The 13,477-nt window shown below is 41.5% G+C and overlaps 1 protein-coding gene across 2 annotated transcripts in view; it reads left to right on the forward strand.

Moving 5' to 3' along the window:
* Positions 1-1,431: 1,431 nt before the first annotated feature.
* Positions 1,432-13,477, forward strand: part of LCP1 (lymphocyte cytosolic protein 1) — a 30,099-nt gene continuing 18,053 nt past the window's right edge. For both annotated transcript variants that reach the window (XM_062514761.1, XM_062514760.1), the window contains exons 1-3: positions 1,432-1,615; positions 10,983-11,073; positions 12,916-13,067. In XM_062514761.1, coding sequence (XP_062370745.1) covers positions 11,007-11,073; positions 12,916-13,067 — 219 coding nt within the window. In that variant the 5' untranslated portion in view covers positions 1,432-1,615; positions 10,983-11,006. The remainder of the gene's footprint in view (positions 1,616-10,982; positions 11,074-12,915; positions 13,068-13,477) is intronic.

A 13,477-nucleotide genomic window follows, 5' to 3' on the forward strand; every position in this document is an offset into this window, starting at 1 on the left:
GAGTTAGAGCACATATCCATTTAGTGCCCTCTTCTTATATCAGAAAAGACATTGCAGCATTTAATGGGATGTCATGGAGACCAACAAAAGTAATTAATGATTTGGAAAAGGTCTGTAAGAAAAAAGCTGGGACAAACCATCAGGCTGGTGTAAAATATCCTAGAAAACAAAGAAGAGGAGCTGTGGCATGGCATATCAAATAATCAAATACCATAAAGGAAGTACTTTTTAAATAGAAGTGAGGAATCAAAAATGCCTGGAACATGTTTCAATGTACTTCTGAATAGAGCAAATGTATGTTGGATGAATCTTAATTATGGAGATTTGTTCATGAGAGGGCTTCCTTGAATCTCTTTGCAACAGCATGTAGCTCATGGTCTAGCTGGTCTGGTAAACAACAGCTTTTTCATTAAAGACATACAGTTTGGTAATTTTTTTTCACCTACCTCTTTTCAGAGCTAAAAGTCAGAACAGAAGACGTGGGAAAAGCTGAAAGATGATTCTTCAGCCCGTGGAAAGTGGCAAGAATCTTGCTATTTAGGCATGACATTTCTTAAAATCCCTGTGGGACTGATTAATGAATTCTCTCTCTTGATACTGTGTTTTCAGTTCTAAGGCTTCTGCAATGCTGCATCATCAGGGCTTGAGTGATAGCTTATATTTGCATCCATCAAGCACTTTTACATGTGACCCTCAGTGCATTGGGAAACATGTCCTCGAAATCTGTGTCAGTTGTGAGGTGGTGTGAGGAGTGCTGTGTCCTTCCTCAGGCTTCCCTGTTCAATAAAGGCTTGGACAAACTGTAGGGAGACACCAGGATGGTACTGGGATGGAGCACAACAGATCAGAGAACAGGGAGAGAGGGCTCAGCTTGTTCAGCCCGGAGAGCAGAAGGCTGAGAGGGATCTTGGCATCTACACCAACCCAATCAGAGCTGATAGAGAAGATGGAACCAGCCTTTTGTCAGTGGTGAACACTGATAATGAAAAGGTCACAAGTTGCATCAAAGGAAATTCCAACCACTTGCATGGAAGAAGTTTTCACAGGGAGGGCAGTCAAACGTTGGCAGAGGTTGTGCAGCGATGCTGGGGAGTTTCCATGCCTGGTGACTCTGCCCCAGCCTGGCTTGGCAGCCAGGTCTGCCTCGTGGATGAGGTGACACTGCAGACCTTGCTGTTCCATGCCTCAAATGTGCCCACCCTTTCCAGTGAAGGGAGGAAATATTTTGAGCGTCTCTGTATTCCAAGACCGAGAGCAATAGTGAGAGGAATTGGCACAAAGCAGTGGCCCTTATTGGAGGAAAACTGAGGTACAGAGGTAGAGACCAGAGAGTGCTTCATTTCCTTATAAAGACAAAAGATCTATTGCACTATGGGTTTTTTTTCACCACTCACTTCCCTCTCTGTGCTCAGTCGTAGGCTTGCACTCTTGGGCTTGCCTAGTTGAGCTGCAGAAAAGGAAGAGTTTCCTTGTCTGCAGTGACAACGGCTTTGCAGCTCCTCCACCCTTACAGGACATTTGGTTTATTTAAGAAGTTCTGCCCTTTCCGTTGGATTTGCAGCTGCTGAGCTGTTTGTTGCTCTGATAGTTTCGACCCACTGCTTGAGCCCAGGAGGTAAGATCAAGGCATCTGGTGGTTTTTTGGGCAAGCTCTCACTGAGGACCCCAGCAGTTTAACTGCACAGGAAATTGTGGTCGCCATGAAAAAACAGAGCAGGTTCTGTATTAGTATGAAACGTTTTCCTGTAGTGTTGTGCACAGCATTTCTACTGGCTTTCAGGAAAGTGTTTGATGGATTTAATTTTGCAGAGTGGTTTTTGGCTCAGTCGAATGGTAGTCTTGGAACTGGCATTGGCTTGGAAAGGCATGATAAAGTAAGAAGTCATTATTTAGATTGCAGACTGGATCCATGTAAAAAGGTAATTTTAATTCTAGTGATGAAAAACACCGATTCATAAGTATAATGTATTTTGGCTCGTAGTGCTTGCAAAGTAAATCTGCTGGGTGTTAGGACATAGATATCAGGCTTTTAGAAATGTAATTTTACTTTCCAGTGGATAAATAAAACTGATTCATGATAGAGCCGGATTGTAGCAGGGACTTCTGCTTTAAAAATAGTGATATGGGGTGGTCCTAATGTTATTTTTACCTTATAATATCTTGACTGATGAATCTGGTCAGGCTTATCCCTTGTCTTCTTTGGGAATTCAGCTCAGGCTCTACATGAATTATGAGTTTCAAATATCTACAGGTATTTTAGGAGCCTCCAGGCTTAAGTGTCTTCTCTGTAAGAGCAGTAGCCTTGCTGGTTTTGTCATTTAGTGATTTCCTTGGTACATAGATTTGGTTTGAACACTGACCAAATGAAACTTCAGGTCTTTGTTATCACAACCCAAGTCACAGACCAGGCTGGCTGACTGATCTCTTACTGCTACAGGTGTCAGATGAAGATGATCTCTAGCAGATGCAGCTGGCTGTTCAGCTCATGGGGCTTGATCATCTTACTGAAAGCAGATCACACTCTCAAACCCCTCCCTATAGAGAAACTCCAGCATGTTTCACCTTCCCCCACTTTTGCGTGCCCACAGGAGCAGTCTGGCCCTCAGCTGGGGAAGCTCTCATGAGTAGACAAGAGATGTGGAAACCCCCTCTGTGGTGGGAAACTCCACTGAGAAGGGATGTTAGAACCAGGAGGGACTGGGAAGTACCTGCCTGCTTGCTGGTAGTGAGCAGGGGCTTCTGCTTCCATCCTGACCATAAAGGCCAGATTTAACTAGCTCAGAAGCTGCAGGCAGTGTTCACTGTATAAGTCAAAAAAAGGGAAACGTTACATTACTGCGTTTGAATCTGCTTCCTCAACTGAACTGGAGTAACTGGACTGAATATTATCATGGTTATAAAATAAAATCTTCGTAGTTAAACAAATCCAGTGGTGTTGCTCTTCTCTTGCTCACAGGACCTGCCTTGTATTCTGCTAACAATGTTTTTTACCCAGTTTCTTTCTGATTTCAGTCATGAGCAGCTTAAAACACAGCTGTGTAGGTTGGAGCAGAGTTATCTTGGTAGAGAACCTACTGTAAAAGTCATTACCATGTTTTTTATAAAGATGAGAGGACTAGGAAGAGATTGAGTAAAGGGGAAGGAAGGAGGCAGGGGAGTTTGGGGGAGTACAGTGCATTCAGAAATGTAGCTCATTTTCATACCCAGCCCCCTCATGCAAAACAGCAGACTCCAATGAAATGCTGATACAAAATGAAAAATATTTATCAAAATGAAAAATATTTAGGAAAACAATCTGAAACAGTATTTAGGTGCTGCAGGATGGAGTACAGGAGGGTCTGTTGGACGCTCTGTGCATTTTTGCAGTTATCCAAGGGGAAAGCTGTAGGATGGGAAATAAATTTGTTCCTTGAGGAAACCAGTAAGGTGTCCTGGACATAGAGGCTATGCTAACAAGCAGGAGAGTGGCACATGAGAGGCATAAGAGGGATGCCCAGTGAGCAGGCTTGGGGAACATGCCATAAAGCCAAGTCTTTCTTCAGGAGAAAGTGGAGCAGGAGGACTATGCCCTCTGCTGCTCCAGGTCCTGCTTGGGTTTCCCACTGCATTCTACAGCTCCCAGCATGGCATCATCACAGGATGGGGGTCCAAGCAAAAGCACAGCTGATAAGGAGGGTTATGTTCAGATGTGCTTTCACTTTTCTGGTCTGATTTTGTGGCTGGAAGGGCCTGGTCACTGCTGGAATCACTGAGGTGTCCTGCAAAACTGAGGACAGAATTCAGCTCCTGGCATGGGAGCAACAGCAGCAGATCCTTGTGGAACTAGTCAAATGAAAATACATGTTCGTATCTAAAAGCCTACTTTTTACAGCTGGAACATGTTCTTAATATTTTCCATGCACAGAGTAACTGGTTTTCTGCATACAAGCTGGAAGCAGAGGCTGTCTTCTCCTTTTCTTGCATTAGTTACCACGCTTCCACAGCACATTTGAGTCAGTACTTTGTGACCTGACCTCTTGCCATCAGACTGAAGCACACAGGAATAAGAAGAGAAGATTTTATCTCTCTGTCCAGGGTTTTATGCCCATCTGCCACCCCAGTGTAGATGGGGCAGAGTTGGGATAGATTCTCATACCTATATCCAAAGCAGACCCTACAGATGCTCTCCTCTTCCCCCAGCTTTGCAAGCGAAGATGGAACTGGGTGGGACAGGGCTTTCCATGCCAAATGGGACACCTGTTGAACGACTGAAGCTGTTTGCCAGTTTGAGAATCAAAATGTTCCTTTATCTGTGGAAAAATGTTCTTACTTTAAAGCTAGCTAGCTTGTGTTGATAAAAAGATGAGAAAGATAAGTGACCCGACAAGAAATGTAGTGTACTGGATCAATTTTTCTTTTTTTTTTTAAGAAAAATTCTACAGACTCTGATTGAAAAATAATATGCACCTGTATGCTGCCTCTCTCGTAGAATGTATCTGACAGATACAAGACACATAAGGAGAGTATTTTTAGGGTTCAGAGCTCTGCTTTTTCACTGTCTTAATTTCCTTGAAGGATTAGCCCTTCCTGCCACTGAGTGGTATATTGGAAAAATATCTCCATCTCTTTCCAGACCCTGTGGATTTTCCCTTCCTAAGCCCTGTTTTCCAGGATTTGATTTAGGACTCGGGCATCACCTTGACAAATAAGGTCCTTTATAAAATGGAACATTAGCAAATAACTCATGGGTATCGCTGTGTTCTTTCTGAGCAGTGATAAATATATTTTCTCTGTATTTTTTTTCAATTGTATAAGGAAAAAAAACCTGATAAAGTGCAACATCTTAATAATTCCAGTGCCTACATACATGGTAAGATTTGCTGTTGTGGGCACCAGTCTTTTGAAAAACCTTTGAGGCAAAGGTTCTCATTTATTGTGGGCTAAATCATGAATCTTTGTAATTTACTAGAGAGGAGTATTTGCCATATCTTCAGAAAGACTCCTCTCAGTGTCTTGACTGCTGATTTAAACAGCAAGATCCCAAAGAAACTAAAGATGACCCAAGTTACCCATTGCTAACAGAGCCAATTATGTTTCTGTCTACTTTAGGATATAAAATTTTGCTCAGCACCTTTGAAGAAATTAAAAAAATACTCTTATTCATATGTAGTTATTTCAGTAGGGAGAGTGTCATAGCCTAACATGCACAACATGAAAAACTAACTTTTTAAAATGAACCACCTCATGCGTTTTAAAATGTTGCCATTTGTGCTTCTTAAATGAATGTCCTTTGTAAGAAATGTGTCTCATTGGCATGCAGTTCTAAACCTGTTTGTGTTTTGTCAGCCGTGGTGAGCAGCTGTCTGAGTAACTCAGAAGCATGGAAGAGATATACAAACTCTAGTTTTTATCTTACATCATGAGCAGAAAAAAAGCTGTCACCAAAAAAATATCCACTCAGTCTGCCTGGAAGCTGTGACACCAAACAAGAATAAAGGACATCGATGGGATTGTTTGTTTGTTTGTTTGTTTGTCTAAGAAGGCTGGATACCCCAGAGCCATCACTGCAAATGATTACTGGCAGCTCACTTTAATTTAGCATTAAAGCTACTATCCTATTTTGCTGTGGGTGCAGTATGGATCACCGTCCTGGTGCAGAGATATACACATACATTATTTTGATCAAAACTCTAAGAGAAATAACAGCTAATAATAAATACATAGGAGAATAGCATGATAGTAGCAAATATGCTGAGATTGAAGTTTAATTGAGAGGTAAACTATTCTGGATTATGCAAAAGAATGTGTTTGGCTGATCGTCAACAAGATGGCTTTGCCTGCTGCATTTTAGTTGAAGGTTTTTGCTGACGAGCACAAGATGAAACTTTCAAATTGAGGAACTTCTAGGCCACACTGCTGTAGTTTTGGAGCATTGATTCTTCTTTCAACATGAGATCTACCGTATAGTTTATCTTATTCTCACCCTTTAGTGACAATGGAAATGACAAAAACTTGTCTCCAGAAGGAAAATATCAAAACCTAACTCAAAAATCTTCTCTTGTCTCCTTCTCAACCCTTCCACACTGTAGGAAGTCAGCTGAGACAAATCATTTGAAGAGAAATGCATATGGATATGTGGACTTATGTTTGGTATCTAATGACAGAAAGGGAGAGGGAAATATTTCTGGGGAGGAATATCCTATCACGGATATTCTGAGGAGTGACCAGGAATAGGCAAGTACGCAAAGGTGCAATAAATATGGGACAAAGACTGAATATGTCTGAAACACTCTTGTTTTCCCTTGTATTTTTTTTTGGCCTTCAAGATGCTCCAGATCTATCACAAGAGTTTCTGCACCATTCTAAGGCCTCTTTTCTCAATCCTCCCTGCTGGTGGCATGCTCCAGGTCAGGCTGTGCCTGGGGGGAGGATTGCTGGGGGTGCCCCTTTGATATCAGCTGGGAGGGAAATTCTAATGCAGAAAAGAGCTGGGGAAGTATTCCCCAGCCCTTACAGAGAGCTGGAAATTGAATCTGTGAGTGAGATAAGAAAGAGAAAAGGAGCTAGAGCTATGAGCTCTGGTAAAGCAAAAGGCAGAGTTTTGTGTGTGCGGGGGGACAGTCTCACACTACCCCCTGAAACTCTGACAGCTGTGTTTTGTAACAGCAAGTGCCTCTTATTTCATCACTTTCAGAAAAAAATAAACAAGATTGAGGAGAACACAAGTTTGTGTCAGGGAGCATGTGTCATGTCACTCTCCAGCAGCTAGACAAGTTATCATATAATTAGCAACGTAGTAGTGCATTAACAAAGCAAAGCCCTGATGGTAGAAAGTGAGTAAATTTTAGTAGTTTCTTTGACTTTCTTGACAACAAATTCACAGTTATGTTGTTCCTGACTAAATACGTTTGTAAAAGGTAATGCTGTGCCATGAAATGTGCTTTTTTGGGGGGGGAAAGGTACAACATTATGTCTATCTATAAAGTGCCATTTCACATCTTCAAGGTTTTCATTGCCTTGCTTGCAACAAAGCTTAAACACCACAGCAGTGGAGAAAAGATCAAACAAGGTAACCATTTAATGCAAGTTCTGGAAACCTTGAGGTTTTAATGGCTTTGCAGTTTATTATTTATAGTGCATGGTGGGTGTACAATTTGCCAAGCAATGAATAACCAGGAAGCTCCTCTGACTATGGCCTCAAAATTGAAAAGAAAATTAAAGAACATCAATATGACGGCATTTCAATTTAGCAATTATGTTCAGGTTTAAGATTATTTTAGTTCTTCCTTTATATTCCAGTCTAAAAATATTTTGTTATTAGATCTTCTAAAACATCAATGTGGTCATAGGTTCTTCTAAGTATAAGGTCAAATAAAAGGAGGCTTCAGGGCACGGCTGTGACATACTGGTTTGGAAATAATGGCAGGGAGGGGAGTGCTTTGATAGAGGTTCTTTTGGGATCAGTTTGCTTGTATTCTCAGCAGCTTAGGTGAGAACCTCTTCCTTTTTTTACACTAACCGGTAACTCAGCAGTCATCTGAGGATGAAAGGGTGTATTTGCACAACTTGATATTTTGCTTTTGCAATAGCAGGTTTATGCTGCTTGCCAAACAAGAAGTGTCACTTCCAGGCAGTGTTGTGACCCAGATATCCTGAAGCAACCTGAATCTCAGACTGTCTCAGGGAGTTTTTTATTTCCCTTCTGAATGTTTAAATCCTTCCATTTATTTATTGTTGGAAATTGCACTGCCTTTCTTGCAGTCACCCAGCTGTCTTCCCCTCCTCAGCATCCTGTCTCAACATCTAAGCACGTGCTGACTGACCTCATTCTAACTAAGACACTTTAGTTCTTTCACTGATGCTTCATCACACCAAGTTCAAAATCCTTCCTCCCAGCTGCTCCTGATCTTCAGTATCTCATTTGTGGTGACAGCTAAGCTGTTTGTGTTCAGCCTGCACCAAACTCCCCTCTGTCCTGCCAAACCTCTCCCCTGCCCATCTTTTCTCTTTGCTTCTGGCCATCCATCACTTTGCTCAAAGCCATTGCCTGGTTCTTGCCAGCTGGTTTTCCCTTTGCTCCTCCCTCAGAGAGCTCCTCAACAAATGTTCCCTCCAAAGGAGCTCTTTCAACTTGTTCACAGTGCTCATCATCATTGCTCATCCACATACTCTCCTTTGCTCTTATATCATCCTCTGCATTTTTTTCTCTGCATCTGCCTGGTCATACAGATTTTGCAAACAGTTTGGAGCAGACCAGTGCACCATGTGCTGACAATGCCTTGCGAGTTACCAGTAACTGGACTATTCACCCAGGATTGTTGGATGCCCTCTTGATGCAATGCCCAAAGTATTTACAGTTTGCATTGGTGTTGGTGAAGTGCTGAAAGCGGTTGAACCCTAGAAACAAATGGCTCTGTTCTTGGCTGGTTAAATCAGAAGAAAATATTGGGCCTGACCTCTCCCACTACTAACCAGAAGCATTTTACAGCTCTTTGTGCCTAAATATTATCGTTTAATGATCTAAGCAAAATAAGCATTTTAAATATTGAAAGGTGGCTTTTTGAAAGGGGACTTTCTCCTTTTTTTGCTGTGTGTTGCTAAAGCTCTGGACTTTTACTCACTTGATTTCCTTATGTTTTGTTTTTCCTACTTGAACAATTTAAAAAATGACAGTGATTTTTCTTTGGGACTAACTCTGAAGCCTTTAATCGGAAAATTCTGGTGCCTTTCTGAATCTCACTCTTGTGAAGCCACAGTGGGATATTAATCATCAACATCCAGTGGAATTAGATACTGGAACTGATAGGCTGACATCAAGAGGTGCCATGACGTTGAAAATGTGGAAGAAACTCAGTTGTGTGTTGGAGCAGGCAGTGACCATCCTTCTGTCACCTGAGGACAACCACCCCCAGGTGATGGAGGACCAGTCCTTGTTCTTGGTGTGCACCTGAGATGAATCTGATTGCTCAGATAAATGTAGTTACCTTCACAACAGTGGATAGTACTGACCTAAAGAAGGCAAGAGGGGTCATTACAGCAAAGCCCTTCCTCCTATTACTAGTATAAATGTCCACATATGTAAATATATGTACTGCTAATTGGATTCTCTGTATTTAACAGATTACTTCGTTATGTATCAGAGGTCATAACTTCTTATGCAATCTGGAAGAGGCCATTTTATGTTGGTGATACTTTTTTCTCAAGCTCACTTTGCAAAAGTAATGTTACAGGCAAAACCCTGTAGTGTTTTCTACCTCTAAACCTAGAACAGTCTTCATGCTATTAAAAGTTGTGTTGCAAATGATATTGCTTGATCAGGTGACTGGACTAGAAGGAATGATCTTGCAGTGGAATACGGATTTTCTGCCAGTGAGTGTAAGATTTTCATGTACCCAGATGCATTGTAGTTAATCCACAATTTGTAAAAACACACAGCAGGCAACAGAAAAATATTGGCAGTGAAGAATCTGAAGCAGGAAAGATACCAGGACAGACTGGTGGAAGACAGTGGATCTAATTTTACCCAAACATGCATAACCCACATTGCTAGTGGATCATAGGGGTTTTTAAAGGTAATCCTTGAAAATGTGGTTAGAACCAACTGCAAGGGCAATGGCATTATGGATTCTGCTGCACTTCTCTATTTATGAAGGTTAGAGTGAACGAACAAATTTTTTAATTGCTGTCCTCATCCCAAAACCACAGTGATTAGGCAGGAAAAGGGTGCAGGGTACTACTGGGAGACAGCAGACAAGAAGTTAACCACATGAGATGGCTTTTGGGTTATTTCAAAGCCATGTCCATAGTGGTTTTGACAGACACAAGGAATCAATGCATGAGTTCAGCAGAGCATTGAATCTGAAGCCCAGATAAGCTGTACATAACCCTGTGTTTTTACAGAGGGCTATAGCAAATCTGGGGGGGGGGGGGTTTATTATGCAGAGTGAAATTTAATTTGGGGAATGGCATATTTATGATTTTTTTCTCCCTCATTTGATTACAGTAGCTGGAGCAACGACTTCCCAGGATCAACTCAGGTTTCCATTCTCTTCTATTTAAATAGTTGTTTGGTTAATTAATACTTAAAGAGACATAGGACACTATAGTCATTCTCACAAATATAGAATAATAGATAGTCTGAACAGTTTCCTCATGAATAGATGCAGGGGACAGTAGGTGCATGAAAAAACAGATGGGGATAATGTGCATCTTCTGGCAAGGTATTTAATTATGCTATAAAAGAAAATGAACTTTCCCTTCCTGGTTATTAAGAAAAGTTCCTGTAAAGTGAAAGTGTAATCCTTGCTCCTGTTTTATGTCTTTGATGAGAGGAAAGGCAGGAAAGCTCCTTCTGGCCACACATTCCTAAAGCCACCCGACCTCAGGCACTAATTTAGACACCTTGGAAGGAAAATCCCTAAACTCCCCACATATCCAGGGAGAGAAACAGCTGACTTTTGGGAAGCCAGACCTGGTGCTCTGAGCACCTTGTGAAGGACTTTCTCTCCATCCCTCCAGCTTGTAAGGGGGAGCAGCCTCCTCGTTAGGTACCAAAGGTAAGTGGTGAAAACGTCCCCTGAGGCTCTGGGTACAGGCCAGAGACCTGGGAAACACCCAGGACTGCTTCTTTGCCAGACTGCTGAAGAAATGACTGGTGAATTGTGTTTCCAAGGGGGAATAACAAGAACCAGCGCAATTTAGTTCGTTTTCTCCATGAGAAACGAAAGTCAGCGAGGTAGGATTTAATTCAAGTTAAATTAGCATAAATAAAACTGTTGTAATTTTGAGCAGGGCCTGGCAAAACAATAGGAGTGACATGGAATTGTGTCTCATCTACACAGGATTTTATCCCTTCATTTAATTTCAAGTTACAGAGAGGAGTTGGGTCTTCAGCCATGGCGAGCTGCTCCAGAACTTTGAAAACCCAAGTAAAAACCTCTCTGTTTCATCACAGTTGCCAGCCCAAAAAGCACATAACGAAAACAAGTGTCTTCTTCTTGCAGACCTGCCACTCACAGAAGTAAGAAATGGCATCAACAGCACACTTCTCCGAGGAGGAGATGGCAGAGCTCCGGGAGGCTTTCAGCAAAGTTGGTGAGTGCAGCCAGCAGCAAAGGCTCTGCTGAAGTGTGACCCTGTGACAAGCTCATTTCTCATGGTGTGACTGACCAGCCGTGAGGACATGGACTTTGCTCCAGCACTGATGTGTTCTGTCACAGCAACCACAGCAAGCCCCTTTCCTGCCACTGCAGGCCTCCCCAGTGAAACCACATCAGCTCACTGCAGAACACTGGCCTCCTACACAGGAGGTGTTGGGGCTCCAGCAGGTTTACAAAGAAAAACCTCAAAAGCTGTCTGGCAAACCATGTTGGAAATATTCTCCAGTGTTTGCCCAAGAATACTGTTTATTCACGACAAATTATTTGGAAGGAAAAAAGGACTTATTTTAATGTAAATTGAGTATTCCCTATGGGAAGGAGGAATGTGGAGAGGGGAAACGTGCAGATGGATAAAAAATTTGTAATCCCTTCACAGTGACATTTCAAGCCCCATATTTCTACTGTGTTTTCTTTCCAAACCTTCAGACATCTCATCTGATTTTTCTCCTATAAAGTCACACAGACCCATCACTGCCTACCCAAATTCTAAGAAAAGGTCCTTGTGCTTCTCACAGCTCACTTAATTTCTATCAGCAGATCTATCAGCCTCACTGGATTATGCACTCATCAGTTGTCATTGCTGATTCGGGTGGTGGTTGGTTGATTCCTGAGCACACAATACTCTAGGCTGGCAGTCTTAAAAATCTGGTTGGTCCCTGAGAGTATCCTGTACACCCAATGCACTGACAAGGCAAATTACAGAATCCTAATGTGCTTTGACTTGGAAGGGATCTTAAAGATGATTTAGTTCCTACCCCACTGCATGGCAGGGACACCTTCCACTAGATCTGGCTGCTCCCCCAAATGCTGGAAGGAAGCTCTCATTCCTCTCCCAGACATTTCCCTCTCCAAGTCCAGATCCTTTTGTTGTATGCCATGGTGAAATGGATAGGATGCTCTTTGCAATCCATATTAATCTGTGCTACTGATGCTGACAGCTGAGTGTCTTTCTGCAGCACGCAACAAGTGACTCATATTGAAACTTACTTATGCAGGAAATCAGCTTTGAAATCACCTCAGCCTCCAGGATGGAGAAAAGGAGCCTGTGGAAAAAGAAAGACACAGATACTTTAAAGCCAAATATAAACAATCATATATAACTATATATACATTTATCTATGTCATAACCATAGTGTTTTAACAGAAACTCTCCATGTCATAAACTCAGTTTGCTTTTTTATCTGTGGAGTTTTTCATTAAGTGGAGAATAAAGGACTATGAACCTGTGTTGATGAACTTCTCATCATAACCAGGATCTTGCAGGAAGCTCAGCAGGAACAGTCATGTTAGCACCATCACAGAGAAACATAGAAGTTTTTATTTTAAAGATGACCATATGCAGTTCCAGCTTACTTCTGATGTTATTAGATGCAGAAAACAGGCCAAAATCACAAATCATATCTATGGATAAGTGCATATGTATATTGTGTCAACTTTATTTTCTTTAGCTGTTCTGTAGACAGGATGCTTCCTCTACAGATGACATTTTGCCAGTGTGTAAACCTTGGAATGGCAATTATATCAATTTAAAACTAGCTTTGTTAAGATATTTGTATGTCTAAAAATATAAATTTGTCACTGTTTTTGTTTGTTAAAAAGTGATTGTAATTCTTTCTGGGGTGTGAGTAACACCAAAGAAATTGAAAACACCAGATTTCAAGGCAACAAATCTTAGTATATAATGTACCTTTCCCTGGGTAAAATAAAAACAGCCTTTATATGCAGAAAATGTCATTGGGCTGATGTAGAATGTAAATGTTTGCTTTAATCTTTGCAGATATCAGCGGGAATGGCTTCATCGATACCAATGATTTAACAGAAGTGTTGAAGGCTGCCAATCTCCCTCTCCCCGGATATAAAGCCAGAGAGCTCATTCAGAGCCTGACAAGCACAGGCAATGGCAGGATCAGTTTTGATGAATTTATTTCAGTAAGTAAGATGTTATTTATTTCAGTCACTCAAGATGATCCCCAGGGCACAGCAGAGGCATAAGCACAGTGTCTCACAGGCACCTCATTAATCCAATGAGTCTTCTCATCAGAAAAGTTGAAAGCAGAAAGTAGCCAAACTAAAAATTCTGCAATTAACTGGGACAAGTTATGTGAATACAGCTGCTCATTGCACAGATGTCATATCTTTCAGTTTGGTTGATGTGGCGAGATAAAGTTTTTCAGTTATACACTGCAAAAAAGATGGTGTTCTGGCTAGATGTTTAAAAAAGTGTAAGCAGATCAAAACTGAAAACCTAATAGGGCACTTTTTAATCAAAAACTTTCTTCTTTTTCTGGTCTGAACTGGGTCAAAAGCAAATGCTAAAATAGTGGAATTTCCCTCTGGAT

This window comes from Cinclus cinclus, chromosome 2, assembly GCF_963662255.1.
Source record: "Cinclus cinclus chromosome 2, bCinCin1.1, whole genome shotgun sequence".
NCBI classification, from domain to species: Eukaryota; Metazoa; Chordata; class Aves; order Passeriformes; family Cinclidae; genus Cinclus; species Cinclus cinclus.